Source organism: Strix uralensis, chromosome 13 (assembly GCF_047716275.1).
Source record: "Strix uralensis isolate ZFMK-TIS-50842 chromosome 13, bStrUra1, whole genome shotgun sequence".
In the NCBI taxonomy this organism is placed as follows: Eukaryota; Metazoa; Chordata; class Aves; order Strigiformes; family Strigidae; genus Strix; species Strix uralensis.
In genome coordinates, this window is record NC_133984.1 from 12,253,654 (window position 1) to 12,276,232 (window position 22,579).

Consider the following 22,579-nt stretch of genomic DNA (forward strand, 5'->3'; position numbering starts at 1 on the left):
GGGGAGTAGGGTCATAAGAATGGAGGGACACGTGGCTCAAGTAAGTGCTCCTACACCAACCCGTAACGGGGAGGTTCCTCCTGAGACCAAGGGGATGCAGTGTGGAGCAAACACTGGGTAAAACAGACCAACTTCACAATAGATCTGAAAATGTTCAAAGTCCTTGACCTGAGTCAGAGACAGGCGGGTAGGAAGGAAGCTTGCGGGGATCAGGCCAGACTGCTATGTTGACACTAGTGCCAGCTCTGGGCTCTCACCACCCAATGTCAGGACACGCCAAGGACAGAGATTGGCTCGAAACAGAGCCGGGCCTGGAGGCAGCACAGGGGCTCTCCAGCTCTGCCTGCCGGCATAGGCCTTACCAGCGGCGGGAGGGACGGGCCGCGCCCGGCGGGTTTGAGCCTGGCTCCGCTCTGGCTCCGGGCGCGGCCGCGGGTTGCCGTCGGCCAGGAGCCGGCCCGGACCAATCCCCGCCGGCTCCAGCCCGTCCGCGCCAAAACTGTGACCAATGGGAGGCGCCCGTGGCAGGAGCTGCGACCAATCAGAGGAGCCCGCGGCGCTGTTGCTGCGGTCTGCGTGGAGCTGCCGGGACAGGGCCGGGAGCAGGCGGGTGGGGCGGGGGGCAGCCGGGCGGCGAACGGCGCCGCGGGGCCACCGGAGAAGCTGCAGGGGGAGGCCCGTGGTGTTCGGACACTGCTCCCCCGGATCGCCGGCAGACAATGGGGACAGCTGCGTCCCCCAGAACCCTGGTGTGGAAACGCTAAAGATGAAAACAAGAAGAAACATTTCACCAGATGTTATAAATGCAGAGGCAAAGCCAGAAAATAACTTTTATAAATTTATTGCAATAAAAACAAGTAAAACAAAAAGGCTCGGTACGCCGGGGAGCACCGACGGACACTAGATGGTGCTGCGTCACGCCCGTTTATAGTCCCAGCCTAGTGTGCACATGCGCAGCAGGGCCCCTCAAACTTCCCCGGGCTTTGTGGTGTTGCCAGGGGCTTCTGACAGGGGTCCCGCCAGTATTTTTCCACTTGCGCAGTAACAGTCCATATCACAGAATCATCTAGGTTGGAAAGGACCTTGAAGATCATCTAGTCCAACCTTTAACCTAGCACTGACAGATCCCAACTACACCATAAATGAGTGTGTTTACTGAGGAAAAAAAACCTCCAAAGCATTTTAACAATAAAACCATGATAAATCCCCTTTTAATGTATATACATTGCAAAATACCAGCAGCACACCTGCTCTCCATATTAAAGTCATTATATTTCTTAACACAAATCACCACCCTATTCTTCACACCAGACAAGGGCTTGGGAGGGGATAGTCGGCTCACAGAGAGTAGAGCCTTCCAAAAGCAGAGACAAAACCAAATGAAATCTTGAATTGAGGAGTAAGATAACCTCCCTTGGCCATGTGCTCAGAGACACCATCAGGAACACCAAAGCTGTGTCCTCTAGATGAGCTTAGTTCGTTATAATGTGAAGAGCGATGAGTATAAGCCCCCTCCTCAGATAAGACCCCCAGCCTTTGAGTTTGCACAGAATTATAAAAAGACACTGTGACTTTTTATCAAGCTGAGGCCTGTTGTTAGCCAGTGAGGGGCAAAGTGGTGAGAAACTACCCCAAGGTCATTACTGTAAACATATATTGGTGTAGGCTGAAGTGTATAAATACAGTGAAGTTCTCTGGTGCAGTGTGCTGGCTTTGTGGAATTGCCACCTAGCACCCACCTCCGCACAGATGTGGATTAAACAAATCTCTCGACTCAGTGTGGTTTTCAGCTCATTGCACACCGGGTAAAAGCACCCAGATTTGGGGACAAGCCTGGCACACCTCGAGGAGCCAAACAGCTCCCTGGCCCTAGGGCCCAGACCAAACATTCCCCAGCGCCTTCTCGGTTGTGTCAGCACCAAGGAGGCGACCCTGTCCCATTGTCCGGGTTGTGGGTGTGATCCCTCGCCCGCTCCCACTGCCGGAGGAAAGGCCCTGAAGAAGAGCAGCCCGTGAGGGACCTCCCAGAGCAGGCTGGGGAGAGGGCTGGTCCCCCCGTGGCCCATGTCGACTCCTGGGAGCACCCCGGCATGCCCAATGGCCTCTGGGCACGATGCCACCCCCCCATCACAAAGCCCCGGGGGTCGCTGTGCAGAGGCCCACGCCTGTGACCGGGCCTGTGGGCCCCCCACACGCTTCTTTACACGGAGCATTGCCAGGCCCGGGGTCCCTGTGTGGGAGCAAAGCCTGGGGACAAGGCCCAGGGTGGTGGCGCCCAGAGCTGCTGAATGCACACAGGACCGAGCTCTGCAGAGCCCACTGGCACACCGGGGCCGTGGGGGAGGTGCTGGCTCGGGCCAGCCGGGGCATCACTGAGGGGAGAGCACAATCACATTTAATCCATCATGGTCTCTTAAATGAGTAGAACTATTAGTATCTCTGCTCTCAAACCGACCTGTTCGCCATTTCTAAGTACATCCTTTACAGCATGGTTAGAACGGTTACATGGGCAAACCCGCACCTCTCCGAGACGAACAAGAAGAGACAAGACCTGTATCGTAGGAACAGGATCGGGAGTCTTAAATACTATAGATGCCGAAGTACTTGTGAATAAACAGCACAGCAACAAGTGATTCAAACAAATCTGAGTACCCACTGCGATCCTCTCTATTAGCATTGAGCACTAACCAATGGCTCTTATCTGATATACATTGCCGCAATGGGAAAGAATTAATGAGAAGGACCATCAACTGATTGTGGATGCACTTGGTGCAGCCCAAAATAACGTTTCTTGAGCTCTTAGGCAGGCTCCTGCCTGTTCCCTGACACTGAGGGCTTTCCCCAGGGACGGGTGGCCAGGATACTCTTCCAGGACCTCACGCACGAGGCACTGGGTTATCCCCCTCACACGGGCTGCACAGCTGGGTGGGGAGGGCGTCCAGATCTCCACGCTCATGGCGACATCCCGGTCACAGCCTATGCCCCAAGCAGATGGGACGAGCTGTTGGTGGCCGATCGCTGCTGCTGCTGCACCCCTGGCAGAAGGTGCAGAGGGTGCTGCAAGCAGAGGCGGCATCTTGGGGCAAGTGCTGGCAGCTCCTGCTGGCTGAGCAGTGGGTGCGTGCCCGGGTGCCGCTGCATCCCTGGGGAGAGGCATCCAGCTTGGCCAAGGAGGTTTCTCCTCCTGTGTCCCCCTGCTCTGGGGCAGTGTCCTGCACGCCGGGCCGTCCGTCTGCAAGATAAGCCAAGGACAGAGGCTGCGTGAGTGCAGCCCTTGCCTCTGCACCCGCCTTTCTCCCGAGATGGATCAGGCACAGATGAGCGCTAGGGGAAAACTGCCATCTTTTACTGGCCTCCGAAAGCATCCGTGGCTGCCCAGCGGCAGCTGGCAGCACCATGTCCTGAGGGCAGCTGAACGCCTGAGGTGGCTGCACGTCCATGCAGCCATCCCTCATGGGCTGCTCCCTCTGGACGCCACGCCAGCTCAGGGCCCGCTGCCATCTCGGGGGACCCGCCTGGTGCTGGCAGCGAGGAGCTGCTCCTCTTGCTGTCCCGCCAGGCAGAAAGCCCTGCGCACAGCCTTGAGTCCCCTCCTGAAGAGGGAGGGACATCGCCATCGAGCCAGGGCGTGTGTGGGGGGCCGATGCCTGCAGGCAAAGGAGAGCTGTAGGCCAGGGCCTGGGTGGGCAACGGGAAAGCTCCCGCCTGACCCCCGACATCCAGGGCTTCCCCCAGGGAGGGGTGGCCGGGACACGGCCAGTCCCCGTCTGCGCAGTGCTGCCAGCCTGGGTCCCAAGACAAGGGAGAAGCCGCTGTGTCTCCTTTGTTGTGTGCTGCTGGGGCAAGGTGGGCTGTGCCAGCCTCTGCTGGAGGGTTCTGAGGCAATGGAGAAGCCGCTTCATCTTCGTGTGCTGCCGGGGAGACAATGGCTGTGCTGGCCTCTCCTTGATGGGCTCCATACGTGGGAGAAGTCACGTTTTCTCCATCCTTCATGTGGCTGGTTCAAGGCGGGCTGTGCTGGCCTCTCCCCGAGGCTCTGCAGCCAAGGGAGACTGGGTGCCCTGAGGTGCCGCACGTGTTCTCGTGTGGCTGGCTCTCACCACCCACTCCAGCCTGTGCTCTCCAAAGCCGCATTAGTGTATCTCCTCCGCTGTTCCCATAATTCAGACCCTTATCTCCTGCCTTAGCAGCTCCAAGAGTCTCTCCTTATTCTTTCCATCCCTTCTATACCCCGTGTTATACCAGTCTCCTGGCTGGAGCACACACCCAGCTTCAAACACAAGTTTACATGGGAGCCACTGCATCATGTACTATTTCATCCCCTCGGGATGTGCTTTTCCTACACAGGCAGCACTTGCTGCCAAGAGCGCAGCCCTCCACGCAGCTAGCCAGCAGGACCACAAGCTCACCAGCTGGGAAGTGCTGCAAGAGAAGAGGGAACTCTGCAGGCTGCTGTGCTGGTAAGACAAAGGGAAAAACTGACAGCAGGAGGCAGCGTCCTCCCCTCTCAAAACCAGCAATGCACAGATGCAGGAAGGAGGCATCTAATTTAGAACAATCTGACTTTATTGGTGCAAACATTAGAACTCTAGGTGACTGGAAATATTCACAAGTACTCAGAGGAAGTTGTCCAACATGAAGGGGTGCACATAGCCAGCGGCCCCCACTGCCCTACTCACTCCTACTGCGGTGTTCTCTTTCGGGAGTTTAGTCTTCGTGTATGTTGAAAAGCTTTGCTACTTCATTGAGATCGTCATGCTCCTCCCCATCTTTGATGATCTGAAGGAAGGAAGAACACATTGAAACCTGCACATGCTACAACCAACCAGTGCTGCAAGACGGTACATGGTCACCAGCCAATGTAGTGAATTTCTCAGATCCTCTCTGAAGCTCTGCTGATGACAACTTACCAACTTAGGCAGTCCACAACACAACAGTTCTTACTACAGCCAAATTTATATGGGACCCTTAAATGTAGCCTTGTCCGCCTGCAGGGATGGCTGGAGTTAAAACCCACCTCACTGTCCCTGTAGGATTTGTTTCTGATGTCTGGGTTTCCCTTTACAGCTGGGGAGAACAAGTATCTTCAAAAAGTGGTTCATCTCAACCCTGAGAAGATGAGCCAGTTTCTTTGCACTGACTTAGAGGGGCCAGTGTAAGTGGCTTAAACTTGGAAACCTATCTTGTAGACCAAGGATCCTGTACATACTTGTCTCTCTGATCTAGAGGACAGGCTGCTAAGAGAAGGAAGGAAAGGATCTCTCTTTCATGGTGTCCTGGTTTAGCCAGGATAGGGTTAAGTTTCCCCAGCAGTGGGGGGAAGCTCTAGCCGGGTTATTCAGATACCATGCTGACCTCACGTCTGGGGGCTATAGCACGGGAAGAATCGGTGAGCGCGTGGGTTTGCGCAGCCGTTCCTCTCACTGCTGTATCGGTACATACCTTGCTCTGTTCATTGTTATTACTGTTGTTATTGTTGTTTGATTTGTCGCTGTTGCACTGTTGCATTAAACCTCTCCTTATCGCAGCCCCGGGGCTTTGTATTTCACTCCCTTTGTGGGGGAGGGGCAGCGGCCGCGTGGTCTCAGACCCCGGCAGGAACTAAACCACCACACATGGGCACAAGAGAAGTAACAGGTTTAAACTACATCATGAAAGCTTCCAATTAGATACCAACGGAAACTTCCAACGTTAAGAACAGCTCACTTTGGGACAGAGCACCTGGGAATAGTGTGGAATCACTCTCATGGTTTAAACTACTGAAATTCTCCAAAGATGTTAAAAAATGATCTAAGTATAGCTGATCTTACCTTGGAGGATGGAGACAGACTATGGGAGGTGGAGACAGACTAAGCACCTACTCAAGGCTGCTGCTAACCCTGACTTTTTGTGGCTGTGTATCTAGGCTGGTAGATGTTTAAGACTGTTTTAGACACTTGTACGTTAGACAAAGTAGCACAAAACCAGGACATTGCACTCTGATGCTCACTCACATGTGATTCTTGCCTGTACTTATTACAGGCCTCAAATTCCAGCCATGCAAAGGCAAGGCTTGAAGCATAAAGCTGATTCAAGTTGTTTCTCTTAAGAATTTTGAGCAAACATGCAGAAAAGCACACGGACATCTCCCATAATTCACCCGAGACAGGGCTACCATGGGATATTGCACAACTCTGCTCCAGACAGAGCATCTGCATTTATTTATCCTCATTTTAAATTGGTGGATTGATTTTTCCCCAAGAAAATCCCGTATCGAAGCAAGCCTCGCTGTTCAGCATACTAGTCCTGCACTGACCTTTCGAGCAATAGGCATCCTGTTGAAGATGTTCCATAATACGATTCCTACCACAACTTTATCCCTGAGGTAGAAAATGACACCTTTGCCGTAATCTTCTCCCTGCTTTGGAACTTGAGGTGTTGGTGAAAAGCTTGGAGAAATGTGAACTTCTGTGGCTTCTGCTTCTGTTTCACTCTCTGATCGAATACCTGTCCCTAATGTAAAGACAGGAGATATCAAACATCCAGCGCAGAAAAAAGCAGCAACTATTTGCCTGTGATAGTGAAAGCAGACTAAAGAGCAGGGTTCTATAAGAGACTGAGGTGTTTTCCTTTGAGTTGCATCCAGCAAAAGTTAAGTTTCAGTAACACGAGAATGAAGCAATCCTAATACGAAGCACAACACTGACAATTCCCAACTTCCATCACCAAACCCAAAAGGCAGAACAGTCTCTTTCTTCCAGGCAGCATATACAAAATAAATATGCTTAGATCCACACAATCTCTTTTGTGCAAAAACTGATTGCTCTATCTCTGTGGAGGAAATTAAGCTTCATCAGGGAAAAAAAAGTTTTAATTTTGGTAAATGAGTTACACGATGTCTTCTTGGAGGAACGTTATGTTTCAATCACATTTTAATATCAAAACCAGCCTTTGAAGCATGGTCTAGAAAAGAAGGAAACAGATTGATGTCTCCTAGTGCTCTACAGTGAGATCAGACAGACGCTGTGGCCACTACAGAGCCACACACAGAAACCTTCATGCACACAGACAGCTCCCAAGCATGACTAGAGCCCTACCTGACTGCTCTGTTGCACTTTTCGGTGTGTCTTTTGCTGTTGCTTTGGCAAAGACTCCTACTGTTGGCAAACTACTGTCAACAAGGCCAATGGCTTCATACCCTACATTAGGACCCAGATCGCTCCTAAGAACGAAGCAGAAAAAAAAAAAAAATTTGTAGCATTAGTGAGACAGATACAAGGCAATTCCATCCAGCCCCAAATCCTTAATGACAGCGTTGTGAGAGAGAGAGATCATGGTATGCAGGCTGACTGACACACATTAGTCTCTTCTGCACGCATTAGGGTGGAACAGGGACTCCCCACAGCAAGCCTAAGGCCATCAGTTTCAGAAGAAACCAGTTCAATGTACAAAAACTTGTAACACTTAAGGCCTGCTCCCGTGAAGGACATTGGCTGGCTTCCAAGAGCTTGCATAGATCTCAACCATTTAGGAAGTCACACACTTGACCTCAGTATTCAAATGTGAGTATCAGGATGCAAGTCAGCAGGTACTTGCAAAAATCTTCTCTGTTGCTTGCTTAGTACCAGTGTGACTAGGAGACAGAGTTGGGGCAGAAGCAAGTGTTTCTCCGGGCCCTAGTAAGACCATTTGACCAAACTTCTAGCAATGCTGAGTTATATGCACTAGGCTTCACATCACAGACAATTATTTAGTGTATATTTCAGAGAGAACGTTTAAAAGAGAAGAACACATTGCTGTAACACCCCCCTGAACTGGGCACCTGTTGAATTTGAACTGGGATGCTTACAGGAGTCAAAGCAGTTGTGGTTTGGGGCCCAGTAAGTACAATGTGTCAAGCGTTCCCAACCACGCTGAGGAAATGTATGCATCACACACAACAATTTGGGTATCTCTGTATGTAGATCACCTCCTTCCTGGCCAGAATGCTCCAGCACAGACCAGGGTTACTGAAAGGAATACCAGTAACATGCCAGCTAACCACCCGAGGCATCCAGCAGTGGGTAAGTCTGAGCTCAGGAGGGATCATGAACATCCTGAAAAAACGCAGGAAGAGTTCCTACCAGTTGCCAGCTTTTTAGCACAGGAGAAGGAAGTCTCACGTTGTGAGGGCCAGCAAACCCCCAGAGTTAACAGCTGTCAACACCACACAAGACTGCAACTCACAGTCCTGCAGTTGCCTGCATCTGTCATGATCAAGAGTATCCCGAAGGAAAACACACAATTGAAATGGATGCTTCTGTGTCCTCATTTAGAAGCAAGAAACTCTTCTAGGTCCAGAGTCCATAGACCAAGTGTTCAGGTAAATGACAGCAGGTCATAACTATTTTTGAGGGGATTTCGCCAAGAAAAGTAAAGCTCTTTTCCCCATATTTAAACTAACTTTAAATTTCTGACCTTGAGCTAACAGGCTTCAGGATTATTTTTTTTGGTGAGCTTTTTTTGTTTGTTTTCCTCTCAACACCTCTGGAAAACAACACATTTCCACATACACTCCTGGATGCAGTGATACACTGCTACTAAAGCATCATTTCAGCTAATTAGCAAAGGTGCAGCACAACTGAAACCAACAGATTGTGCTGAGGAATTTCAGATAATTGTAACAGAAAAGCTGCTGCTAAGTTCCACCGGTAAATTAGCCTGTTCTGAGGAAAGGGGCTGCTCTTTATTGCTACTTGCTTTGCTGAATGGGACTCATTCAGAGAGAAACTGGGCTCTGCAGGAAGGAAAAACATCTCAGAGAGGTCAGGGCAGAGCCGCAAATGCTCAAATGCCTTCCCATTCCCTGAACTTCCAGGAACAAGAAGCTGTACAAGGTTATTTGCTGAAGCAGTTTCACTACACTCAGGAAACAGAAACCTTTACAAGGTGTATCTTCTCATAGCTCCTACAATGTGGCCAAGTAAGAAATACCAAAAGAAGACATCAACGTTACCAGAACATAGACTGATGCCAGTAGGGCTTCGCAGCTCCCGTCATGTTTTCTCCAGCTAGTCTTCCACTTACAACAGCATGATCATGGTGCTCTACACGTCTCCTACCTAGTTTGATATCATAGAAGCAGGCAGCATCCCCTGCCTTAAAAAGAATCATTCAGTGAGAACATTGATGTTGAAAGCTTAAGTTAACGCACGAACAAAAAAGGCATTGGGAAGAGAACAAAGTGAAACTACGAACTGAGTTTTATTGACAAACCCCAAACACCACCACTACTTTATCCCACTATCCAGGCTACACAAGTCCCAGTGTCTCAGCATTTTTCACCGATCTTTGGAAAAATAAGAGCATCAGGTACATTTTTCCAGAGGAATCAAAGTCTCGACTCCCACCAAAGGGACTCTTATGCAATAACCTGCAATAGAGTAATCCGTACCATCTTTAGGTTACCCCACCTCCTCTTACACAGCATAAATACTCAGAGCCTCACACAGTTGTTGCCACAGCAACAAAGTGTGCTGTGGTGCCTGAACAGACTCCATGGCTGCTGGCAGGATCTGCACTACAACTGCTCTCATTAGTTGCTATTTTTTCCTCCATTCACCTAATTGAGGTATACCAGCCCCCGTAACTCTGTGTTCTGACTGCATCAGCATAACCAGCTGACAGAAGGCTCCTTACACATACTCACCACCCAGATATTGGAGCGTGCCTGCAGCTCCGCGTTCACCCTGAACCCTCCGAAGTCAGAGTCCACCTCCAGTCCAGCTGACTTTGCTAATTCCACATTAGGCTCCAGCCCTACTGCAGCCACAATATGATCAGTCTCCACCTGTTTGGGAATTCATAATTATTATCTTAATTCTCTCAATGCCCCTACAAACTTTACCCTCTCCCTGCTTTTAAATTTACCTTTCTGCCATCTTTCAGCTTAATCATCAGCCGATTGCCACAGACAGAGACAGACTTGACCACAGCATTAGGCATGACATTAACACCCTCTGGAAACAAACACAGGAAACATAACTGCTTGCTCAAGGGTAGACAGATTTCAGCTGAAGCAGGCATCTTTGGTGCAAACAGATGCAGGCAGAGCAGGGGCCAGGTTAGGAACCAAGGGAGAGGCCACCTTGTCTTTGCTACATGTGCCAGTGTTTTGAGTGAAGCATGAGGAGAAAGAAACCCAGCCATAAAGTCTGAAAGAGCTACTTAAATGACAATCAGAAGTACATGTCTCATACGATGACAAGGTCACATCCAAAAGAACTCCCCAAGACAGGTTTTCAGGCACTAAGGGCATTCAGTTACCTACTGCTCTGTCACAGCCAGACCCAGGGGTGCAACAGGGCAGCTTCCATAAACAAAAGAAAGTAACTCAGACCTGTGGGTTATCAGGCCGTGCAATGTGCAGCCTCAACTGTATCCCTCCTCCCTCTATCCCCACTCCACGTACCAATGCACAGGAATATATTCTGCACTTAATATAGCAAATGGGAAAAAGGTATCTCAGATCTTACTGACTTTATCAGCTAAACACTACAGCAGCTGGCCTTACAAAGGTGTATGCATAAGACATAGGGCTACACAACCCTTCTCTCACAGTGCCTCTAGGATGACTGAATTAGGCTCCAAGAAGTAAAATTATTCAAGAGCAGAGCAACTCCAAAGAGGAGAACAGGCAGTTATTGTAAGCCAGATTACAGAGGCCATTAAAGTAACTCGCAAGCATGGCTGTAGGGATCATTCTGTGGAGGAACAGCCAGAGGGAAAATCTCCCTGGCATCAGCATGCATATTTGCTTGGCTATCCCAGAGGAACTGCAAAGAAGCCAGAGATTCACGGCAGATCTGCGCTACCCAAACTGGCTGAACTGCAACTTGTTCTGTTCTGCACCTGGGCCACCTTCCAAGGGACCCAGTCTTCCTGAGGCTCTGCTGGCAGAGCTGTCTTTAACAAGGAAGAGCTACACAACAGCCACTGGCCTAAACACCACAGCTCTGACACTCGCAGAGTGCAGCTTCACCTCTTCTGACTTTCTCTGTGGTCCAGTTGCTCAGATATTCAGGCAAGACTTTGCCCATATTGCCATTCTCTGGAAACAGCTGAATCACCTCCAGGCCTCTGGTTCGTGCTGAAAGGAAAGCAAAGAGCAGGCTTCTTACAACCCATGGATAAAGAGCAGCAGCACAGACTTCAGGACACAAGCATGTGCTTTACTTTACACAAGGAGCTTGACAGAAGTTTCCAAAACTAGGAGTTTAGGCTCCCAGATTTTCCACAGGAGTCACAAAGTGACTGACCACTGTTTCACATACACCTGCAAACTGTAGGATAACAGACAGCAGACTTCTGAGCAAAACGCTTAGCATTTTGGAGAATACTTCCCTTACTAGAAAAATTACCCTAAAGACGCTACTCAAAAAGCTGCACACACTTGACAGTAAGAATCTGGTTGTTCATAACCTCTTTGAAACAATAGTTTTATGGCAGCTTTTAGCACTGAGAGAGCAAATGTAACTTTTTACAGGGTAGAATGACTTTGCAACACACACTGGCCCGCAGAGCATCCATGAGCCCAACTTACAAAAACCTTTGTGGTCAGGGGCTGCTTGACAGCTAATGAGAAAATGGAAAACCAGGTCAGGCCACACAGCCAACAAAACACATGTGCTTTAAGATTATTTCAGGCAAAGCACAAGCCTGTGCAAAAAAATCAGCAGTCAGGGAATGAAAAAGAAATTTATAATGTCAGGCTGCTTATATTCAATGTCCATCACTTCTGTCAAGGTGCCAGGTGAAGACAAGCCACCTGCAGAAGCACTTACCTCTTCTTCCCAGAGCACAGGCCAGCTCACTGCCAAGAAAACCACCACCAATAATTGTGATGGACTTGACTTCTCTTGAAATCTTCTCCAGACTTCTGAAGTCCTCAATCTGAAAGAAGATTTATTCCCATTTCAAATATCCTCAAACAGGAACAGCAGCAGAAGATATTTTTCTCCAATTTCTCTCTTTGAAATAAGAGCAACGCTCTCCCAAACTTCGAAAGAGAAACATGGTTCTCCTCCCTCCTGCTTGCCTATGCACAGAAAAAACTCTCTGGCCTCCTAATTCCCTGTCCAGGCAATCTCAGATTCCTGCATTTTCCCCTCACTTTCACAAGCAATTACAATGAAATTTCTAGACACAAATGTTCTACAGCACATACAGCACTACAAGGATGCCACCGCTCACATCATCCGTCTTTCCCTTCCCACAGTTGAGCAGACCAGACCTTAGGGGAAGTGCAGCACAAAGTTCCCATATGGCTTATTCCTCATTCATTCCCTGACCTAGACTAAGGAGAAGGTTACATGCCTGTTCTAAACCCCATGTTTTCAAGAAAAGTGGAGTTTGTCAATACAAAGCAATTCCACAGTGAAAACCAGAAGACTACTGACCAACTTCCATGTCTTTTATTCACTTTGTCCCAAGGCACAGGATGAAGGCGAAGAAATGCCATGAAGAGGCACAGATACCAGTTTATTAGTCCATCAAAAAGTGATCTAAGCCAAGCCAAGAGCTAACACTCAACCTCATACTCAGCTAAAATTTCAGAGCATGAGAGCAGACTCTGTCCTGTCTCAGGCCAAAGGCCGACCTCTTGCCCATGTGCTGCAGAACTGTGGCATACACTTAATCAAGAGGGGTGTCAGGCTGGAGTACTAAGCTGCTTCCTGTGTCCACTCACGGTCCTGAAGGCACACACTGCTTATAGTCCAAACTGACTTGCAGAGCTTACATTGCTTGTGTTTTTAAGAGGCCTGGAAGATGCAAAGTCATACAAAAAAACCCTTAAACCCCCCCCCCCACACATTATTACAGCTCTCAGGCCTGAGGCAAGCAGATGAGTGGTCTAGTAGACCCTACTGTGTTTACCTGCCTGGGGAAAAGGAATAAATAGCAAATGGACTCCTGGATACCAGTTGAGGGAAGCAGCTGCCAAGGCAAGGCTGTCCCAGACCCACTGCAGAAGAATTAAAAAGCTGAAAATAGTGGTAGTGGCTCTGATTTTTTCAACCTCACCCCAGGACTAGCAGCACCTGAAGATTACCTTTCGGAACAGTGTCAGCCTTTGCTGTACATCCTTTCCTGCTCTTTCAATGGCGGGTAGGTTCCTTGGGGAGCCACCTGAGGACACGGGGAGAGAGAGAGAGAAAGAGTGACTAATGATACCATGGCCATGTCACTGGCTATCCAGACAACGCAAAGCTATTTTTAATCTGGACTGTGCTTGCCAAAGTGTTACAATACGCTCCATTCCCTGTTGCTGTCTGGGTTTTTAACATGAAAGACCTTCTGTGTGAGCGGTAGGTGACCCAACAGTCACCCAGGGGCCCTGGAGACAGCCAGTTCCACTTGAACCACAGAGGGCTGTAGAACTGCTAGGGTTAGATGCTGGAGTGGTGCTCTGCCCAAGCTCTGCCCAAGCAAGAGCTGGTTGTTCTGCTTGCTACTGCTACAGGCAAGATTTGAAGAGGCTGGCCTGTACAGGAGTTCCTTTACCGAGCCGCTAGGGAAGTCACCTTCTCCTCCTTCCCTGCTGATTTTCACAGGACAAAACTTTGAACACCCCAGAGAAGGTGGCTGATGCGAGGCAGGTGAAAAACCCAATGGCACAGTTGTCTGTATGACTGTCCTTCATGTGATCAAGTGTTTGACACACACTGCAGAAACTTCCTTGTCAGATAAATACCACTGAAATAAAAAGCCTGGCACAAGAGAAAGAATAAAGAGAAGAAACCCAACAACTTACCAGTAGCAATTAGACATTTGTCATAGGATATCTGGGTACCATCACTGAGTTTCACTATGTTGCCTCTAACATCCATATGTACAACCTGCAAAATTAAACAAGCAGGAGAGCTCAAGCTTCCACGCACTGTAGGCCATTTGAGTTAAACTGCACAGACTATTGATTAGAGAAGCAAACCTGGAAGTAATATTCTCCCACCTTTAAGTTTAGGGGAGGGGGAGGGGGGAGGGGAGAGGACTGGAAGTAGAAATTGAGACAACTTCTTTGGCAGCCATCATAGATCAGGTTGATCTTCCCAGGATCTGAGTCTAAGAAATGGACTCAGACACCCAGTGTAGTTCAGCAGTAAGAGGAGTCACTGAAATCTTATTTTAGCAACATATAAAAAACTGAGGAAGCAAATATATTAGAAGCCTCACCATAAACTCTTCCGACTTCCTGCTGCCTCTGCACAATGCTCTTGCTCACATTATAGCCCACTACTCATCACTCTACTCTCCTTACCTCACCCTCTGACCAATATATAGCCTAGTTCCCATTTTGTCACACCCTGTCTCTAAGCTCTACATATTCTTGTCCCATGCCCAAACTCTAAATTTATCCTTCCCTCAGCTCACTACTATTGCTTACAGCTTCTCCTGTTTTCAAACTTCACTCATGATGCCCTTAAGATTAGCACAGTCCCGGCTTCATCATGTACACTTTCCCCAATCTTTTACACATTCTCCTCCTCAGCCAACCCTCCACACCACCATCTACAGTTGTTTAGTTTCAGCTTAGAGCACAGGCTCTGCTTGGGAAGAACTGTATGATGCTAGAACAACAGCTAGTGCTGTACCCACCTTCTTGCCACAGAGAACTGCTACTCCACCATTTTCTACAAAAGGCAGATCACGAACAGGCACATAGAATGACGGCGGCTGGAAATATATACTGAAAAAAGCTCCATTATCAAATGGGTTCCACTTTCTCTGTGATACCAGCTATTCAGCAATTACCAATGGTACAAAGACAACTCTATGCATCCATAACAAGCTCCAGAATTCTTATTTATCTGTTTTTAAGAATTAGGGTCTTCACACTGTTGAAGTTCAAGGGTTTAGATCAGTAAGGCTTTATCACAAAAGTCACAAGAATCAAACGTGATCCAGGTTCCCTGGAGCTCTGCTTTAAACTGTGAATCTATACCTTCACCTTTACTGTTAACTTCTTTCACAGAACTTCTGCCAGTGGTGGTGTATGTCTAAGGGAATCACAGCAAGATTCAAGAGGTATTAAGCACCGAGCTAACTCTCATATGCGAAGCAGCACTCCTCTTGACAACTGCCAGCACTGCCACACCTTTCAGTCTGCTCCTTAGTGCTCGACTGACTTGTTCGTAACATCTCAGCATCTCTGGGAAGCCACGCTCCACGAGTCCGCAGCCACGTCATGGAGTCTCACGGACTCCACCAGGTAGTCAGTCAGCTACGCCAGTGCAAACCACCATGCAAGCTCTGCACACAGCATGCAGTGCTCTGCCCCTTCTTCGATTAAGCCTATCGACAGTGCACACAGACACATGCACACCTCAGGGCTCTCTTCATAGCAGCCATAAACACAGAAATCTATCCAGTGATTTGTCCCACGGCACCCTGAGGTCCCTCAGAGCTCTGCAGTGGCTCTCACAAGAACAGCTTGATCATCATCAACTTCCCATTAAACACTCTCCTTCACCCTTGCTACCCGTAAGTGACACATACCTCCTCTCCTTGCCATTCCACTGTTTGAATCGCAGCGTCTCTGTCACATCTGGATCATCTGAAAACCATAGTTCTTTGGAAAGAGGTGGACGCATATAGGGCAGGGCAGGATCTTCAGAAACAATCAGCACCTTTAATGAGTTATTAAACACATCAGCTGTACCAATGCCAGGCAAATGGCAAAACACATGACAGAGGCTCGGAAGCAAGCACAGTTTTCAGTCATCCCCACAGCTCTGCTCTAGAACAGGGCATCTCTTACCCGGGCACCAGGGTCACGAGCCCGAATGGATCTGGCAGCAGCAAAAGCAGCAGTTCCTCCACCGATCAGCAGGAAAGGAACATGAGATGGGACCTCAGGGCGAGCTCCCGGAGCTGCAGGTGACACATTGGACAGCTTACTGCAAACACAGCAGGGAAAATGGCCCGGCCCCAAAGAAGAGAGTACATCACCAGATGCCTTTCACATTCACACTTCCTTCTGAATAGCTCCTCCTCCCTTTCCCTGCCACCCCAATATACTTCCCAAGAACCACTCTGTTCCTTCACTCAAAGCTGGCTCCCTACATAAATCAAACTGTCAGATTCCAGCAAATTGTTTTTTCTAAGCTAGATCTGCACAGCTGAGCTCAATGGCAATCGCAGAGTTTTAGAAAAGGCCAGTAGCAGCCTTTAATCACATGACTTTAGCTCCTCTATTACAGATCCACTTTTCTCTGGTTTGAGATGTTAAGAATAAGAATGATCTACATAACAAGCTTGAAATACCCCTGTTTGGACAGCCTGCTAACAGGTTTCAAGCCTTACTCTGAACAGGTGCTACTTGTCCAGCAGATTCTCAAAGAGCTTCATTTTATGAATTGATCTATTTAAGAACGCTGCTTACACTTGCACAGCTGGGTGAAGTCGTTGCAAAGTCAAAGACCCACAAAGCTCACCTCCAGCATTCAACACACAGTTTTAGAAGCTTCACATAAGATCAGGACATTCTCTGTACAGTAGATTCAGGACAGCAAAAACATGCCTGGCCTCTACTCTGGCCGAACAACACGCTACAGATCCAACATTCAGGTTTTACAGTAAGTGACAGTTTGCGGAGCTAGTAAGAGGGACATAGCCAGAAGGTGAGTCAAAACACCAGGAGAAGAGATGTGGCCTGGGTGTCACTCAGATCAGAAAATAATTTTCACAATTATTTGGAAAATACAAACTGCAAAGTGTTTGATCTAACTGCATGTCTTCTTTAAGAACACAAATCAATTTGTGAGCAAGATCAAAACTCTGCACTGGATGTTCAGTGAACAGTTTATAAGAAAGTAAAGTTCCTGAAAATGCCAAGGCATATTTATCTGTAATTGTGTTTTGAAAGAAGACCAACTTTTGAGTTTCTACCAGAATGCCTTTCCTCCCACATGCAGGTCCTGTTTCTAAGCAACATGCAGTTAAACCATATATAGGAATAAAACGGTCAGTTAAATATTACCATCAAGACTCACCTGCTGTGCCCTGAGAAGCAGCATCTGTATCTGAAAGAGAAGACACTGACTTAATTCAGCAAGTCACAGGCTATCAAGGATGCTGCAGCTCAGAAGCTGCAGTTCAGGGCTGACTCAAGGAGACCACAGGATTAACAGGCTCTCCACTATAAAGGGACAGAGTCTCCAGAAATGTCGACTTACCAAAACCTCTGCTTCAGCATTTAGGCTCTCACTCTCTGTCCTCCAGCCTCAACCTAACAATCATGTTTTATCCTCTCCCTCAAACCAAAGCAATCAGTTTTCTGTCCTGTCTGCAGGATATTCTTTCTGTTGGTTTCCTAGTAAAGTGACATAACGTACCCTATCTCTGTGACCTAAAGCCACTGTTATTACAAAATACATCATGCTTTGGCTCAATAGTTCAGACACTGCAATTTGAGATCTCATAAATTAAGAGACGTTCAATGAGCGACCTGTGGTCCACACAGCCTGCAAAGCACCATCAAGAGCCTCACTAATTGTCCTGATTCCTCCCTCCCCATGTGGTCCAAGCATGGTATTTCTCGCACGCCCAGCCCGCTATGCACGGGACAGGGATGTGGCACAGCACAGAGGATTCTGTGCTGGCAGACCACATTGTCCCTTTGGAATCACAGTGTCTCTACCAGACTGCGTAAGGGTAAAATCCAAAAGCAGAGCTAACTCTTTTCTCCTTTCATCACAGAAGGCATAAAGGGCAGAAAGGAGCCTCGAGAGACAACCCACTTTATCCACATCACTATCTCTAAAACAGAGCCTTGTTCTGGGTCATGGAAAGCTAGCACTATCTTCTGTGCTGGGAAGACACAGGAATCCACAAACAACAGAATGCACCGAGAAATGACAATGCTGTGAAGGCACAGCTTATGCTAATCTGTGTTTTTCAGAAGGGCTCTGTTCCATTTGTTTTAAAGGCCTCAAGTTGGCAGCTTATGACAAACAGACCCAAACCTAGAACTAGTGGCTAGTACCCACCAGAAGCTTTTTCTTGAGATCGCGTAGTTATTGTGGCGACACGGCTGGTGTATCGCTCTTTGTTTTCTCTCAACGTTCTGTATACCTGGAGACAGACAAGCAGATATTTACCTCGTATACCTTACAGCATCAAGGCACCCTTCTGCTTCTACACCCCGACAGGCTTTTGATGTTAGCAGCGGTGGCATCACTGACATTAGCAGTGCTCTTCAGACACGGGAGCGTGGCTGTTGTAGGTAACAGCCTTCAGCTGGAAGAGATTCCCGTGTCCGAATGCCGACCTGTTTGTTTGCCTGTTAAACTCAGGATACAGTATGAGCATAGCCTGCATGTTCTGGGGATACAATTTAGTGGTACAGACAAGGAGCAAACATCACATTAACTTCCCAGAAAAATTGGAAGCAACTGGAAGCAAAAGACAATGACACTGCTGGAAGCAAGTCACAGTATGATATTTGCCCCCACAGTTAACAAATTAGAGGGAAGCAAACAATTTCTTAAGGCAAAATCTAGCCTTGGTAATAATCCGTATCACATGTGCATGACATTAACTTTTGTTTTGTTTACAAAAGAGAAAAAGCACTATCAAGACAGTCTGAAACACAACCATCTATCCAATTACTGTATTTTGAATTGTGAAAGAATATTAAAACTGGAACATTTCCAGTAAGAAATAAAAGCCTCCTAAACATGAAGGTGTGACAGGTAATGCTGCAGCTGATGCCAAACCACTTACTGTTAGCTAACCGAGTGTTATGACACCCAAACAATGTTTGAACAAAAGTTAATTCCTTTGAGGGATTGAAATCTCTTTTACTCCCTAGACAATTTGCATTTTACCAACCTCCACAGTTATGTGGAGATTGAAAAATACATGTTTTATAACATAGCAAACAGTCTCAAACAAGAACCGAGGAATTTAATGTCAGGCATGAAAAAGAGCACAGGCAGACAAAAGCATATCCAGGGAACTGAAACAATGTCAAAAATATCAGAAAATAAGAACCCATCAGTGTTGAAAAGAATTAAGATAAAGATATTTTTAAAGCCTTTTGTTTAAACATATAAAAGTCAAGGATAACGAAACTAGCTCTGCTTTTGCAAGCAGAACCATGAGACTTTTAAGTGAGTCCAAAGGGCAACATACAGCAAATTAAATCTGATCCCTTAGAAAAAAATGACTATTCTATACATGCTAACTATCAAATCAGGTTTTCAGGATAAATTTTCCCAAAGGAACAATGCCGAGATCTTTCTAGTCAGAAACATAGCTGTGTACTTTACCAGATAACGGAATGACGTTTCAGTGTTCTTCTCTGAAGAAATCACAAAGTTAGACAAGTTTTCTTGTCTTTCCTCTAGCATACTTACATTTAGTTGATTATTTCCTTTTTTGGTATGCCAACATTACTGGTAGCAGAATAGATGCGTTAATTTGTGCCTTTCTGATGGTTACAAATTGAAGGTGGCCAGTTTTGGTTTTAGATTTATTTAATGTGGGAAAGTTAATTCTAATGCAGTCTTTCCCACTAAGAACTACACTCTTTGAGAATATCAAATTTGTAAACTTAAATTATTTGACAGTGGCCCCTGAAATTAAATATGAGGTCAGGGAGCACAAAGACAGTTTAGTTAAAGTAAATGGCTAACTTGGTATGACATACACAAAGGTACCCTCCCTCCACCCTCTTACCCAATTAAAACACATTTATTTAAGCATCTTACATAAGCTCCTGTCCCAGTGACTGTTCCTCCTACAATTAAGTATAACAATAGGTTGCTGCCAGCTTTGCCAGGAACACCTGAAGACGTCAGTGATCTAGAAGGGCATCTTAGATGATGACATTGCAAAACTGTAGGTGAAGACAGGCAATGAAAGAGAAGGAAAGAACTGAGTATTAAGAAGGACTCTTGATTAACAAATCGTGGGAAAAGCAGAATGCGCTTTGTAATTTCAGTTACCTTGTTTGTCAAAAAAGTACAGCGGGGCACAGTAAAGAATATTTAAAGGGAATAGGGAAAGACTTTTTCTCCATGCGCTCTTCTGAATTTTTATTTTGCAGGAGCCTTCTGCATGTGAAGTTTCATCAGGAGAAAATCAAGACTCAGAACTTTTAAAGAATACCGTCCTCCAAGAGAACGAATTTTGAAACAAAGATTTATATGATGCAAACTTTGGAGCCACGCACTCCTAGGTAATGCTGCTGCTCAGGAATGTGATTTACTCTTTAAGTTGGGCTGAAAAGCTTTATCCTTCTGAATCCTTTGAGTAGGACATAAACATATGCCGACCAATTTTGGGTTGATTTCGTATACTTACACAAACTAAACACTGATGCTCTGAATTGAGATTCCTCAAAGAACGGTTTACTTTGGTATTAAAAGCCTATGCCATCCAACTCTCCCTGAACTACGTGCTACTATCACATACAAGATCACAGAGCTGTGGTCAGTCATAGTATGCAAACGAAGTGCCTTTATAGGAAAGAAACCTAAAAGGTAACTGAAATTACTATTTTTAAAAAAAGTATCATAAGAAGTTAATTTCCAGTCAGCTCAGTTAGCTCCCCTTGAAGTTTTCTGAAGGAGGAAAGAGCTACAGAGATAAAAAGCTAAGTAAAGTTAGCTGAAATACAGCAGATGCTTGACAGGAGAGATGTATTGCAGCTTCTTTCCACGAACTACCTTTCTACTTACATAGACACCCGCTCCTAACGTTGACAAGCCCACTATAAGGACAAAACCAGAACTACTGCCTTTGCCCCCGGGCACACCAGAGCTAGCCACTTGTCTGCTCATCTGCAGTTTTATGGGAACATTCCAGCGCTGCAACAAGTTGCCTAAGGAATACAATTTATTAGAGAAAAACACAAAAAAGACTGTCAATACAAAGTTAAATTTTGAAATTTAGAGACCAAGTAATTTCTGAAACCAAGTAAACAAGCTACTTGTTTGAAAAGCCCAGTACCACATCTGAGTGTAGTGAATCATTCTCTGCCACAAAAAATCGCTCCAGGCAGTTGTGGGTACCAAAAACATCTGCAAGATCAAAGAGTAACTGAACAAATTAATAGCAGGAACACCTACTAGGAAGCTAGAAAGACTATCTCCAGCTGAAGGAGCCTTCAAGCCCCAAATCGCTGGGAGAGTACATCAGAGATGCGCATATACTGTGTGTTTGCTGTTCTTGCACCCTTCTCCAGCCCTCTTCTGTTGGGGGGAGGAGCTGGTCTGAAGATGCACTCTGCTTCACCACATTGCAAGCAGAGGCTAATGTAACCTCGTTAGAACAAGCAGTAGGTATGGTTGTACCACCAAAAAATCCCTTTGCCAACACAGCTTATTCCACTGAGGAAAACCACCAGCAGAAAGAGGCTTCTGCTGACAGGAAGGGCATCCCAAATGAAAAGGAGCAGCAAGGTTTTCCCATCCAGATGAAGGCATCTACCAACATGCAAGCAAGACAAAGACTGCCTCTAGCTCAACACCTATATAACGTTTTATTTTATTATAGTTTAATCACAGACTTCCACCTGTCCCAATTAGATCTCTAAATAGAGCAATCACGGCGATTGCCCCGAGCGCTGTGTTTGTAAGACAGCCGGCCAGCTGAAGCTTGCAGAAGTGGTTGGGCTTTTCTGCAGAATGTATTCCCACCTGAAGCATAAGACACCTTTCACCTCCTCCAACACTCAGACGACTTGCAAACTGCTACACCCATTGGATCTCTTCGCCAAAACGCACATATTTGTGATATAAACTCGCAGCAAAATCACAAGCATCCAGCTGTATACAAATATGCTAAATAGCTCCATCTAACTTACGGTTTTCTAAAACACAGAAGTTTTCCCTCTCCTTCCCGGGAGCTGAGCATCTGCGCCCTCTCGGCACCCCGGGTCCATTCCACCACCACCCCGTTTTCCACCCCCGAGCCGTCTGCGATGTGGCTGGCGGCGGAGCCGGGCAGTCCGTCCTGCCGCCGCGCCAAGGGCAGCGCAATGCCCCGCGCCGATTTCGCCGCCAAACGCGGTTTTGACAAATTATCTCCTAATTCAGCAGCGCCCAACGCCGCTGGAACCGCGGCCCGCGTGCCCTCTGCCCGGGTAACGGGAGCCGAGAGCCCCCGAGCAAACTGCAGCTTTGGAAAACCGCCGTTCCCGACCGCGACCTGTCTCCCCGGGCAGCGGCCCAGCGCGGAGGCCGCACCGGGCCGCCGCTCCGCTCAGGCGCACAGGCCCGGCGCCGCGGGAAGGGAGGAAGCCAGCGGCAGGGACCCCTCCCGCCACCCTCACGGAGCCCCGGACCCGCCACCCCACTCGAGTCCCCCGGACCCGGGCCTGCCGCACCGGAAGGGCCGCGCCTGCCCCCGTGCCGGAGGATACCGGCCCCAGCTCACCTGCAGCGGCGCGGCCCCGCGGCGCGGGGCTGAGGGGGCGCAGGGCGCGCGCCAGGCCCCCCGCGGCGGCGGCCACGCGGCAGCGGAACATGTCGCCGGTCGCTTCACGCCGCTCCCGGCCCCGCCGGCCCGACCCCGCCGGCCGCAGGGCGCATGCGCCGCCGCCCGCTCCCCATTG

The 22,579-nt window shown here is 47.8% G+C and overlaps 1 protein-coding gene across 3 annotated transcripts; it reads right to left on the reverse strand.

Moving 5' to 3' along the window:
* Positions 1-4,548: 4,548 nt before the first annotated feature.
* AIFM1 (apoptosis inducing factor mitochondria associated 1) lies at positions 4,549-22,558 on the reverse strand. 3 transcript variants are annotated; one of them, XM_074883137.1, is made up of 17 exons: positions 22,402-22,558; positions 19,731-19,858; positions 18,006-18,090; positions 17,010-17,039; positions 15,776-15,888; positions 15,514-15,644; positions 14,614-14,704; positions 13,772-13,856; positions 13,070-13,146; positions 11,802-11,910; positions 11,000-11,107; positions 9,889-9,977; positions 9,668-9,808; positions 8,975-9,117; positions 7,077-7,201; positions 6,296-6,492; positions 4,549-4,779 (listed from the first exon to the last, which is right to left on the reverse strand). In XM_074883137.1, the coding sequence occupies exons 1-17, from the start codon at positions 22,490-22,492 to the stop codon at positions 4,708-4,710; spliced, it is 1,815 nt and encodes a 604-aa protein (XP_074739238.1). In that variant the 5' UTR covers positions 22,493-22,558; the 3' UTR covers positions 4,549-4,707. The 3 variants fall into 3 exon arrangements, with proteins under 3 accessions (XP_074739238.1, XP_074739237.1, XP_074739240.1); XM_074883136.1 differs by lacking the exon at positions 19,731-19,858 and adding an exon at positions 20,703-20,845 and having other exon boundaries at positions 22,402-22,553; XM_074883139.1 differs by lacking the exons at positions 14,614-14,704; positions 15,776-15,888; positions 17,010-17,039; ... (1 more) ...; positions 19,731-19,858; positions 22,402-22,558 and having other exon boundaries at positions 15,514-15,639.
* Positions 22,559-22,579: the final 21 nt, after the last annotated feature.